General features: G+C 33.7%; 2 protein-coding genes across 2 annotated transcripts; both read right to left on the bottom strand.

Moving 5' to 3' along the window:
• Positions 1 to 2,256: 2,256 nt before the first annotated feature.
• Positions 2,257 to 6,448, bottom strand: LOC115984815 (putative receptor-like protein kinase At3g47110). The gene is made up of 4 exons (XM_031107815.1): positions 4,677 to 6,448; positions 3,739 to 4,604; positions 3,023 to 3,441; positions 2,257 to 2,328 (listed from the first exon to the last, which is right to left on the bottom strand). Exons 1-4 carry the CDS (start codon positions 6,446 to 6,448, stop codon positions 2,272 to 2,274), a joined length of 3,114 nt encoding a protein of 1,037 aa, XP_030963675.1. The 3' UTR covers positions 2,257 to 2,271.
• Positions 6,449 to 11,334: 4,886 nt separating this feature from the next.
• Positions 11,335 to 12,943, bottom strand: LOC115987107 (DNA-directed RNA polymerase I subunit 2-like). Its single transcript, XM_031110573.1, has 2 exons — positions 12,590 to 12,943; positions 11,335 to 12,144 (listed from the first exon to the last, which is right to left on the bottom strand). The coding sequence occupies exons 1-2, from the start codon at positions 12,728 to 12,730 to the stop codon at positions 11,725 to 11,727; spliced, it is 561 nt and encodes a 186-aa protein (XP_030966433.1). The 5' UTR covers positions 12,731 to 12,943; the 3' UTR covers positions 11,335 to 11,724.
• Between the last annotated feature and the right edge of the window lie 964 nt (positions 12,944 to 13,907).

The raw sequence follows: 13,907 nt of genomic DNA on the forward strand, positions 1-13,907 counted from the left end.
TACCCACTCACCCATTGGTTGCCCCTGCCATTGCTCAGTACATGTTTGCTGCAACGCTACTCATTTCACGACAAAATTCCATTTTGTTTGTTCTTCCTGTATACCTCTACCTCTAGGTGACTAAATAAGGATTGGGCTACCTCACTACCTAGCTCTATGGCATGCATCAGATGGTCTCAACCATTTATTACTTCTTTTGGGTAAGATATTATCCCAGAAAGATATATTCCCCAAAAGAATTCATGGCAGGAAACCAAATATAGACCCCCTTTTCCCCCCACCACCAAACCATGCTCTCTGAATCCCTTTGACCGTGGGCCCACCTCCCTTGTATTGGCTAGGTACAGGTTGGTGGTACCCCGGCCCTTTTGTGCTTGCTCCACTATCTTCTGTGTTTGTCTCTCACGCCGTTTCTGCTATAGTAGATTAACTTTGTTTTGGTCTGCTGCGTGTTTTGTCTTATTTCTTCATGCGTTTCCTGCTACGTTTGTCATTTTCCTTTGGTTTGGCTTTTCTTTCTTTCACATGATTCCTGCTGCTGACACTTCCTGCCATTCCTTGTTTCTTTTCATCTTGCTTCTTCATATCAGTTTTTACGCCTATCCTTTTATATAAAAGAATTTGGGCCTTTGTAGGCCAGATAATGTTGACTGGATCAAAAAGGTCTTGGGCCCAATTTGTCTTTATCTGCCAAAGTCATTCTACCAGGGAACTGTATTACGTGGCAGATCTGTATTCTGTGGTAGATTTGCGTTTTGCTATAGATTTGTATACAAAAGGATTTGAAAAGGGTCTTGGGCCCAATTTATCTTCATCTGCCGAAGCCATTCTGCCAGGGAACTGTATTCTGCGGCAGATCTGTATTCTACTGCAGATTTGCGTTTTGCTATAGATTGTTTTCACTTCTACTTATTTCTTTGGACCTTTCTTGCTCTTCGGTCTTCTTGGTGGGTCTTTGGGCCTTGCTTTTCATTGGGTTTTCTTCCTCATGGGCCTTTGGGTACAGTTTTGCAAAAATGGGCATCAACAATTATTATGATAATAAAAAAAATCATATAATTACAATTGATATTACTTAAATAATTGATGTTGCTCTCAACCCAAACTTTTCTTTTCTCATTCTTAAGTAAGTGCTCCAAAATAGGCCGAATTTGACCTAAATGAACCAAATAGACCTAAGTGGACCAAATTTCATTCCCTAATTAGTTAACATAACTCAAAACATTAATAACAATTGTAATAATAAACTGATGTAAAGCAATAGTCTGTGATAAGTAATGTATTCCAATGTGATGGAAGTGGTTTGTTATTGAAGTAACATCAATCAAATTTGTTAACACAGTAATTTTTTTAACTAAATTAGTATGCATGCAACTATGATTCTGTGCATGTTGAAGGTTTTATTCAAGTTGAATTTGGTACTATGTAAAGAAAGTTGGTACAACACAAAAAAGCATATCAAGAAAACCACTTGCATGTAATATTTTATCCAAAAAGAAAAAGAAATGGGGAAAAAATGTCTTTGTTAAGAGTTTTATTATCTCTATCTCTTGAAGATGATGAAAATGATATACGGTTCTCTAAATAAGAGTGGAATTAGACCTTTCAACCTAGCATTGAGTACTACATTGGCATATGGATATGAAATAAATAAATAAATTACATTTAGATTGAAGAATGTGTAAAGCTGTTTATAAAAATATATACATTTAGATTGCAAGTGAGTATAAAGCAAAAATAAATAAATAATTTCTCTACTCAAGCTATTTGTATTACATATGTTTTATATTATAAATTACATTTATATTGGAGAATGTGTAAAGTCACGGTAGTAAAATATTATGGTGATATCATAATTGATAAGTTATTATTAGTTTTTTTTTTTTTTTTTTTTGAGATGGAAGTTATTATTAGTTTTGAGAATGAATAAAGACATAATGCATTGTTGCATACATTAATACTATATACATATCAAGTCTAAATTTTCTTGAGCATGTAAATTCTATAGGGTCTTTTTTTTTTAGAAACATACACACACAAGGGAGAGGGAAAAAGATTTTAACACAAAGAAATTAAAATATTATTCAATGGTACATTAAAATACAAGTTAATTAAAGAAGAAAATTTACATACTTTTTTTTTATGTGAAGAAAATTGATATACTTGATACAGAAATATATATATATATATATATATATATATATATATGACTTCCATAAGAAAACTATAAATGGAAGCTTCAAGATTATTTATTTGCTCCAATGCTATGTTTCATAAACTTGGAAAATCATGATGACCACCTTCATAATAGTCATCATCGTTGTCCACCTGTGGAAAAGGAAGATAATTCAATATATTAGAACAATAAGCTTTGAATTTCAAAAAAATAAATAAATCGATGGTATGTTGAATGACATTTTCCCTAAGTAAAAGGGATTCTAAAGATATTCACTATCAATTACTTAATTTGTAACTTAAACATTCAATTATGCGTTACTAGTAAGAAAATCATGATGCAAGAATGCCCATTCGTGAAATTGGCAAATCCCAAATCATTCGGTATTTTTGAAATTGATAACCATTAATTTACTTAAATTTTATTTAGAATTTAGAATAAATAAACTAAACTAATTCAGTACAATTGACAATAATCTTATGTCATCGAGAGAGACCTCTGAAAATCGAGAGTAATAAGATATAAGCCAGTTTCTTGTGAACCACTACAATAAGATAAATCACCAAATAGAAAATAGATTTCAGTGTCATATTACGTGTATATGTATTAAACAAGAGTAATTGGACTTATTCCCAATTTATGTATAGCATAATGAGATTATCAAATTTCAAGTAGCACCATTTTTAATTTTCAGATTTGCTCGAATAAAAAAAATACTAACATAAATCTTAAAACATTTGGGGTGGCCTTATCAGATTAGATCACTTGGTGTGGAAAACTACCAAGTGTCCCTTTCTAATCACTATATAAATGACCCATTCTTACCCCAAGACAAAGAAAATTTACCTGTGCCTTGAAGCCTTTGTCTATGTACATTAGTTCAAGAAGTTTTTGTTGAATTGAACGTAGCCCAATTATAACAGCACCTATGTTCATCCTTTCACTTGGAAGTTCGACGGAACAAGAAACACCAATTCCAAGTATCACAATCAAACAATTTTGAATTATTGGACTTCCATTTTGACCCTCATTGCAAGTAATGTCGATCATTGTTGCCTCTCCCTCTTCACTTTTCCAAGAAAGAAGAAGAGGATCTGTAATGTCAATTACTTGTCTTGGCAAAGCAGCTTTAACAAAGTCATGAAGGTTTAACCCATCTTGGAAGATGTTATCAATAGGCCTTTTACTTGTGAACATCTCTAGCAACAATATGCCATAACTATAGACATCACCATATGTTGACACCTCATTTCCCATACCATACTCTGGAAATTAAACATAACACATATGTAACATGTGAGCATAATTTTGTACCAAAAAAAAGAAAAAAAAATTGTGATAAGATATTTTTAACCTACAAGTCTTAGAAAAGATTTTTCAGTGGCATGTAAAAAGAAAACAATTAAGATAAATGGAAATTTTTGTTATATAACATTCAATCTTCTAACTACAAAACATCCTTATTAACATTGTTCTTTTAGGGTCTAAAATATAGTGAAAGATAAAGGGAAAAGGAAATACAATTGATATACTTTTTTATTTAAAATGATAATGATATTCACCTGGAGGAGTATAACCAATTGTTCCTCTTATTCCGATGGAGCTTGATTGATCAACAGAAAAATCTTGGGTAGCATCAAAAAGCAATCTTGCCAAGCCAAAGTCACCTACGTGTCCCATCATTTCATCATCAAGAAGAATATTGCTAGGCTTGAGGTCGCAGTGAATGATTGGTGTCTGGCAATGATGATGAAGATAATCCAATGCATTAGCAACGTCAATGGCAATATTCAATCTCTGAAGGAGACTTAAATTCTTTTTTTTGTCAAGAGCCTCATCCCTTGGATGCAACCATTCGTCTAGGTTTCCATTTTCCATGAACTCATATACCAAAGCTTTAAAATCATGACCTTGATAGTCAATACCAGAACATGATGTAAGTAACTTTACGAGATTTCGATGTCTAATGTTTCGTTGAGCCTCACACTCGGCTATAAAACTTTTGGAAGCTCCATGATGCAAAAGGTTGAGCACCTTCACAGCAACCATATCTACTTGTCCACCTTGATCAAGAATTCCTTTATACACAGATCCAAAGCTACCCACACCAATTAGATTTGCGGGAGAGAATTTATCGGTTGCATTTAGAAGACTTTGGTAAGATAGACTCAAAAGCAAATTTTGTGAGTCTCTTGAGGTGTTATCTTTTCTTTTCTTTCTTCCAGAATAAAGAAGTAGAACAGATAGAACCAAAGTTATTCCAAAAAAAGCAGAAGATATAGAGATTACTAACTTCAAGGTAAGGGTCAACCTCCTCTTGTTGGATTCTTCGTATTTGCATTTAGGAAGCTGAAACTCAGGTATTCCCCCACAAAGTTGACCATTTCCCTCAAGGAAAGTTGCACTTGTATTCTTGAAAACTCCGTCTGTGGGCACCTCTCCCTCAAAATAGTTGTAAGACAGATTCAGATATTCCAAATAGACAAAGGCCTCCAAAAATTTTGGAATTTGGCCAGTCAAATTATTGTTTGAAAGATCTAGACATCGAAGACCTCTTAATGATTCCAAATATGAAGGGATGAGCCCTTGGAAAAAATTGCTTCCCATGTATAGATATTCTAGCATTATGCAGCTTCCCAGACTTGCTGAAATGTTTCCAAAAAACATATTTTTGGAAATATCCAATCCATTTAGATTTTTAAAATTTCCTATTTCCATGGGAAAGACACCAGTAAATTGGTTGGAAGACAAATTTAGAAAAGTTGGTGAGAATGAGAGGCCAAAAACTTGTGGGGATATTGAACCACTGAGATTGTTTTTAGCAAGATTCAAAGTAAACAAATTTTGGCAGCTGCTTATACTTAGAGGGATGTTGCCTTGAAGATTATTCTCGTCTAAATACAATTTTGTCAAGGCTGTTAAATTTCCAAGAGAGGACGGAATGTTCCCAAAGAAATTGTTTGTACTTAATATCATATATTGTAATTTTTGAAGCATTCCAATTTCAAAAGGAATATTACCAGATAATTTGTTTTGCCACATTTCAAGTGTCAACAAGTTGATCAAATTTCCTATTTCAATCGGAATCTTTCCAGATATCTTATTATTATCTAGAACCAACATGGTAAGAGTAGTTGATAGATTGCCAATGCACTTGGGCAACTCTCCCCCAAAGTTATTGTAATTTATATACAAATTAGTCAAAAAGGTAGCATTTATCAAAGAACAGAGAAAATTCAAGTCATTTTCTTCTCCATTTCCAAGATTGTTATACTGAATAAAAATTAACAAAATTCTATTTAGCTTCTCTAAAGAGGGAACTTTTCCACTTAGTTGATTATCACCCAATCCAAGTTTGTCTAGATTTGAGGCATTGGATATTGAAGCAGGGATAGATCCAGTAAATTGGTTATTGGCAATGCTTAATAGTTCAATATTTGGTAGTGTGGTACCTATGTCCAATGGAAGATGCCCATGGATTTTGTTATATCCTACATTAAGTTGTCTTAATGAAGACAAATTGAAGATTGAGGGAGGGATTGTACCAGACAACCTATTTTGACCCAAAGAAAACATTGAAAGCTTGGACAATTGGCCAAAAGTATGAGGGATGTTCCCCTCCAAGTTATTCCCAAAGGCAGATAACAAAACTAGAAACGAAAAGTTTCCAAAAAATGGTGGGATGTTTCCAGTTAGATTATTAAAGTGAAAAGCAATAATTTGGAGCTTTGTCATGGAGGCAAGTGTCATAGGAATTTCTCCTACCAGCTGGTTAGAACCGACACTAAGCACAACAAGGTTGGAGCAACCAGATATATTGCTAGGAATTTTGCCATTCATTGTGTTGTTAAACAATGATAAGCTTTGCAATCTAAACAAGCGGCCAATTTCTGAAGGGATTTCATTATAAAAGCTGTTATTTTGGAGGCTTATATTTCTCAAAAAACTTAAATTTCCAATATGTGGTGATATGGAGCCTACCAATTTCAAAGATTGCAGGTCCAATGCTGTGACCCTCTGATGTCGACGACCACAGGTGACCCCTCGCCATTGACAGAAGTGGATGCTGTCATTCCAAGAACTCAAAACCTCAAAAGGGTCATGAGTGATCTCGGCTTTGAACTCAAGCAATGCCAACCTATCCGTCTCATTATTCCCGCAAACCACAGAGGTGACTAACAAGCCAAACCACCAGAAATGAACAAAGGCACGCATACAAAAAGATGAGGTGCGTGAGGATGGTTGAACTGAACTCAACTGGGAAAGCCCCATGCAGAGTGTTTCTTGGTACGAGTGGGTGTTGGTTTGATTTCACTGCTTATGGTTCAGTATTGAAAGCACAATTCTTTTTGGTTATTTGATCAAGGAAAGCACGGACATTTATACCAAGTAAAGAACAATGACGCCACCTTAGTTTAGTGCTGTGGATCGGACTGAATCCAAAATACAAAAGGAACTTGCGGATTATAGATGCAGACTTTGTCAAAATATGTAATTGTCTATGACAGATGACTAACACCCATCCAATTTAAAGTTTTTTTTTTTTTTAAGAAAGTGGAAGACCTTCATAATTGTTTTCTAATTTGTTAAGTAATAAAGTTATATTTGGAACTCAATCAAAAAATAATAATAATAATAACCTATAATTGGGCCAATATCTCTTCTATATAATTTACTAATAAGAATATATCATGTCAACAATGGCCGAAAACAATTAGAAAAAATTACACAAGATAAGATACTAGGATTTATATGTTTCATATTAGTTCTTAAGTTTTTAATTTTATAAAATTAGGGTCTCAAACTTATGAAACTATTTCAGTCATGAAGTGCTCTTCATTTCCATTTTTGAGTAGTGACCGAGCTAAGAAAAGTGGGAAACTATTGAGAAAAATGTGTTTCACTTAGGTAGTCTACTTTGATTTTTTGACAACAAATTCTTACTCTGAACGAAGTTTTTTGCTTTTTACCAATCTTTTATGGCTATCAAATTGATTTATAGTCCTACATAAAAGTGATGGGTTGATTGACCTCAACTAATTAATTCAATTATCCAAGTTGATTGATTATTTAAATTACATGCAATATCGTGAAGGCACACACAAATTACCAAATAATCTAGAGCTCAACGGAAAGTAAATTTAACGCTTTGATTTGTTAACTAATAGAGAAAACGTACATAAGGCAAAAACTCCACCCAATTAATTTCAGGTCATCACTCTCAATAATCCACTAATCAAAAACAAACTATTACAAGTATAAGGAATCTTACTCCTACCCAAACTATCCTAAAATACCAACCTACAATTGAACATTTGTGCTAATTTCCAATTAGACTTAATCTTGTAGAGACTTCTTCAATTGCACAAATCTCTAATCTGTGTCTAATAGCTTTGCACGAATCCCAGTACGTAATTAACTCCATAGCAACCTTTTTTACTGTTGTAGTGGATTTGCAATAGTTTTACATAAAAACACCAATAAGATCTTCAATTGTTTGTGTCATAGATTTTACTTGGTACAAAACTCAATGGCGCACAAGAGTCACAATAAATTCTCTTTCTTATGTTTTTTGAATTCACAAGTTCAAAAGGTGGAAGTTATGGTTTCAATAAGAAAACTTTATGAAGCATTAGGGTTAGGATTTTCTTTTTCTACCACATTATTTAAATAGGAGCTTAATGGACCTTTTAATAGGCTCTCCTATTCTTATTAGGTTTACACAAACCCATAAACAAATAGCCAATTAGAATAAAACATTGCAGGTTATATTCTAAAATCCCTTTAGCTCGATACATCGAGATAGGTGGTATAGATCGATGGTGTTGAGGCTGGTATCAAGATCCCAGTTTTCAGGTTTTCACCATTTGTTTCGTGAGCAATCTTCTTGTCTTCAATACTACCACTTGTTATACTTCTTCAAATTACTTCATGATGATCTTGAAATCACTTAGATCTACCCAAATATAAGCAAAGTGCGTTTTGTCATAGGATATACCAACTACAAAAAATATGACTCTAACAAAAACACATAGTTTAATCAATAGTTTCTTACTTTTCTTTGTTCAATTACTATACAAAGTAACAAAAATGAATAATGGAGGTGGACAGAAAATTCAAATTGAAATTATTTAATAAATTTTGTACTTTAATTAACAAAAATTAAAAACTTGATGCCTAATCTAAAATATGATATAAAATTTGAATCTTTTTATATAATTTTTCCAAAAAATCAGGATTTTTTTTTTCTCTAAATTTATCGAATGCCATTCACGCCACATCACAGCCATCAATAATTCAGTTGAACTTTAGCTAACCTTAACCGAGTTTGTCCTTATATATTACTAGTTGTTTGTATATTGTGATATCCTTATTTTGTTCGCTTTAATTTCGTGACAAATTTACTTGTAATTGCTTCTTAATTTTCATATAATTTTGGAGAATATTTGTAATTGGGTAGAAATAATTGAGCCTGGTCAAAGCTGCTGTGAAGATGAAATCGCTACCTAGTCGAGCCCGCGAGATGGACACATGTTAGAAAAATGCGAAATGATGTATCTGTGGTTACTTTTTAAGTTTTAACATCAAGTCATCAAATATGACTTCGTCTTGCACTTACCGATCGAACTACCGTCATTTTTTTTTTTTTTTTTAACTATTAAAAATTATATACTTGAGGTGCAAGTTTTATGATAATTTTGTATATTCTGATCGTTATCTTCAGAATGTTTTGACTCACGACAGGGTCCAAAAAGTTAGTTAGAAGTTCTCTTGTCAATTTGTCATGTATGATGCATACCTGAGTACGTACCACATTGACTTCTTCATAGTTCATACATCAGCTGCAATGGCTGATTGGTTGTGCTGTTTAAACAACAGTTTTTGTTGTTTAAACGATACAATATGTATATTTACAATATTTTTTCACCCACACATATTTCTATAATACTTAAACAACGTTGTTAAAATAATATTATCAAATGGGCCCTAAATTCTTGAGCATCTAATTCTGTAGCCTAATGCTTTTTTGTGTACGAAACTTTCCCTACAAATTGTAAACCAATAGACAATAGTTCATAAAAGACTCAAAGTTAATCAATGAACGTAGTAAATTTATGGGAGAAAAAGAAAAATACATGACTGCTGAATTAAACAACATGCGATCTAGTTTGACTTTTTGCTCCGAAGCCTATATATTGTATATCATAAACTTTGGCAAACCATGATAGCAACCTTCATAATAAGTCATCAACCTTGTTCACCTGAATGTGGTGAAGAAAGATAAACTTCAATGTATTAAAATAATAAGCTTTGGATATTTTATTATTATAAACAAGCAAAAATTTTATTTTGGACAAGCTATTTACACCAAAGAAAAAAAAACTTGGATAGATATTACATAAGAGTCATTGCGCTCATTCCTATTCATATTATAGTAGAATGAGCTCATTAAATTTTAAGTCCCTCCAATATTTTTTCAAGTTTGATAGAATGAAAAATACTAGCGCGAAGGCATGTGGTTAGGGATGGCCAAACCCCAATGGATAACGGGCACCCAGACCGACTCAACCCGAAAGTACATAGTATTATCCAATGTCTTAAGGAAGAGAATCATGCTCCCTGAAACCCGAAGGATTTAGACTCCTGAAAATACTTAAATCTCCAACATATGGTGATAGGGAACGCACCAGTTTGAGAGATCATAGGTCCAAGGTAGTAACCCTATGATGTAGCTGATTATAGATAACCTTGCCATTGGCGAAAATGAATACTGTCATTCCAAGAATAAAAAAACGAGGATGTTGGAGCTGGACTCAAGTGGGAAAGCCCTGTGGAAAGTCGGTAGATGTGGTTTTTGGTTTGCCAAAACAAAGGGTTTGATTTTCAAGCATTGCACTCAAGAGGATATTAAGCACATTTTTATACCATGTAAAGGAGGACATTGTGGGATCTTCAAGCGATGTGGTGCCGGCCGAACTCAAAAGATTTTGAATAATGCTACTGATACAATTTTTTTCACAATAAATTTTATAATTGCTGAAGAGGTCGATTATGAGTAGTAATGTGTCTATTGAGTAAGAGAAGGTTGCTCTTTAAATAGCTGACCACAGCCGGCTTTGTCAATATGTATATTTTGTTGTTTTCTAGATATCAGTGTGAAAAGTTTAGAAATTCTCTTGTCGTGGGGATCTGTCAGGATCAAATTCTACGGCATTTAATGTTGTATGTATTTTTTATTTTAAGGGGTTGTTTGGTAAGGTGTTTTGGACTACAACTTTCAGTATTTAAACAACATTACACTTATTTTCATGCATTTTTTCACCCACGTGTATTTCTAAAAAATACAAACAACGTTACTAAAATAACATTACCAAAAGACCCCAAAGTTTTTGGAGAGCCTTTATATTTTCTTCATTTGTTAATGAAACTCAAAATCTCTTTACAAAGTTATGGTCATATAGCTGAGGTGATGCTTTCGTTTCTTCAGGGTTTTAGTCAATGCTGTTTCAGTTGCTCAACACAAAGTGGCATTACAGTAGCTTACCAGTTAACTTTGTATGGGGAATCGGTTTGGATAATTGCATTTGGATGGTGGAATTGTCTATAAGTCTTTTTAGGCAGTATGCATTTTATTCATTTTGGCCTCATGGTGAAGAATAAGTGATATTAAATTTTCGTTACAAATGTATGCACCCAATAATAGATATGACTAAATTATGTGACTCGATTTTTTTAAGAAAAAGGAATGCGATTCATAATAATAGACAAGTAAAAAGGTATGCATACGGGATAAAAAGATTTGTGTTTAATTATAAAAAATTATAAAAAAATAAAAATAAAAAAAATAAAAAATAAATAAATAAAAACCAACTACAACAACAACGACAACAACCTAAACCCCAATCACATTTCACACATTTTAATCTTATGCCATACCAACCAAATGAAATCTGCCTCTTTCACTCCATAATCGCAGCAAATCAACTTTTGAAGAATCACCAATCTATCTGTGTACATAACTCTGCGAGGATCCGAAGCACTGTACCACCCAACACAATGAAGCAGAGTGGAAAGGGAAATTAACTTAGCAGTCAGCAAAAAGAATAAATCACACAAAACAGTAAAATCTGAAATTTCATACCGCTTAAAATCTTAAATTGGCTCAAAAGGAATTCATTAAAAGAACTTTTGAATTTTCTCACAGATTATATTTGAAGAAAATAAACAGTCTATATTACAAAGCTTTCCCTTCTATAAATTAGACTCGCATTAAGCTGAACAAGAGGAGAAAAATACCAACACCACAAAATTGGAAAAATGAAAAAAGCTTTCCATCTTCTTGGTATGAGAATACAGATAAATACACCCCCTCTCGTGGCCACTCAATATATATCAAGCCATTGAGATCTCAGCATCATCATCATTTATAACACCTACGCCTTCAACATATTGAAACCTGTCTCTGGCACAACTAATGATACACCATTTAAGAAAGCCTTGATCATGGCACCATTTAACACAATTCTGTACTTTCTGAGCTACAACTGTCAGGCTCCAGCAGCATTGCTTAGCTGAAGGGTCATTTTTATATTCATAGCTACCAACTCTGCAGCCAAATATCGGAACACATAAGGCATAGCAACTGTCTCCATCCCTTTACTGGACTGGCAAGCATGGCAAATGACCTTTTTGGGTGGTCTAGCCGGGGGTAGCCCCCCAAACTTCTTCGGCTTTTGTATCTGCTTTTGTTGCTGGATAGATGTTGTTGCGAGGATGCTTCCGCATAGTGTACACACATCAGCAATGTGATAATCAGAACACGTGTGGAGCCTATCGTGCAACAAATATGCCGCCCCATGTGCAAGCATGGAGTCTCGTTCCATTTCTCCAAAACGAATACCACCACCACGCTTTCGTCCTTTGATAGGTTGTCGGGTGACCTGACCAATAGTTCCAGTCGATCGGACCTGCACACCAGCATATGTCCAAAGAGAATACGCTGATTAATCTAACAATTGCAATTCACTCATCATATACAGGTATAAAATGATTTCATGTGCTCATGTCATACGCTCTTACCATTTGAAATGAGCTAAATACATCACTATTTGGACTTTTTGTTAAGCTTATGATTTTTTTTAATAAGTATACCATTCTTTTAATGAAAGCAAAGAATTAACCACTGAAAAAGAAAGAGGAAGATATTGATATCTCTAGCCACGAGCATTGTGGCTCAATGGCACTACCCAGTTGTCAACCCCACTGGTAGAACCTGTATTTGAATGCTCTCCACCCACTATTATAAAATTAATCTAAAAAAAATAAAAATAAAAAAGATGACAATATATTTAAATTTTGAGCTTCGAGTTCAATATCATTAAAAAAAATAATAACAATGAAAAAACTTCATACCTGATATTTGTCTGAAACCATGTGCCGGAGTCTCTGATAATAAACAGGCCCAATAAAGATCTCACATGTGAGCTCTGTTCCATATACACCACTATATAATACCTCCACACCATGGTAATTGAACCCCTTTATTTTTAGCATTTCACCAAGCTCCTCAACAAGTGAATTAGGTTTTGATTCGGTCTTTCCGTCAGTTTCCTCGAGAGAACTAGTTTTTGGTTTAGAATCTCCATTATCTTTCTTGACTGGAATAGTAAATGGTGTCGCATCCACAAAATAACCATGTAAGCTACCTCCCTGTGGTGAAAATTTTTAAGAATCCTTTATAGGTTTTTGAATGCTATATATGTGTGTGTGTGGAAGCTCAAAAAAAAATTATAGGTAAGAAGTAAATATTATTTAAAAAGGAATAGATGGAAAGATACACAAAGTTCACAATAGTGAACATAGAACAAATAGAAACAAAGAGGAACAAACAATCATTAAACTAATCTAAGAGAAAAAAGAAAATCCATAAGACCAAAACAATCAGAGAGACCCCAACACCGAGACCAATCAAAGAAAGTCCGTTGGCATAAATCTAAAAAATAAGCAAGAAATTTCTCAATATCCTCAAAGAGAAAACTATTTTAATTTAGTTTTATTTTATTTTGCAAGTCAATTTTTGTTGCCCAATTGTATTTTTATTGAAATCAGGGTTTCCTATGCTACTTAGAATTGGGGTTTAGTACTCCTATATAAGCAAGTACCTATCAAAGAGATTATTTGGATGAATAAAATATCTATTGAAATTGTCTCCATGGTCTAGTGCCAACTCTAGCCAAACCTAGGTGTTGACTCTTAGAGGTTTAGGTTAGTTTGCTTAGTACTAACTCCCAGCAAACCTAGGTGCCTACCCTAGGTTCTCTAACTTTATTTTTCCAGTTCTTTAATTTCATGTCGCAAAGTTATTAGAAGTAAAGAATCAATTATACAGGCTGAAGTACATTCATGTAATGACTTCAAAGAACTTCAAGTTCATTTAATGTTAAGGGTAACTACTTGTTCCCTTAAAGAGGTGAGCATTCTGTTCTCCCTATATGTACCATATTAAGCATAACCGAAAAGACTTCCATGTTTCAATATTGATTCTCTTGCCAATATGTCCTTCCAACAAGGCAAGGAATCAATAAAAGAGTTAGGCATTCCCCCACTAACACCAAACAAGCATAATACTAATGACTGCATCTCCCGAGTAATTTCACAAGGTAAAAATTGGTTTGCCACTTCTTCCTATAATCCTTTCACCTATAACACCAATCAATAATAATTATCACCC

Source organism: Quercus lobata, chromosome 4 (assembly GCF_001633185.2).
Source record: "Quercus lobata isolate SW786 chromosome 4, ValleyOak3.0 Primary Assembly, whole genome shotgun sequence".
Lineage (NCBI taxonomy): Eukaryota > Viridiplantae > Streptophyta > Magnoliopsida > Fagales > Fagaceae > Quercus > Quercus lobata.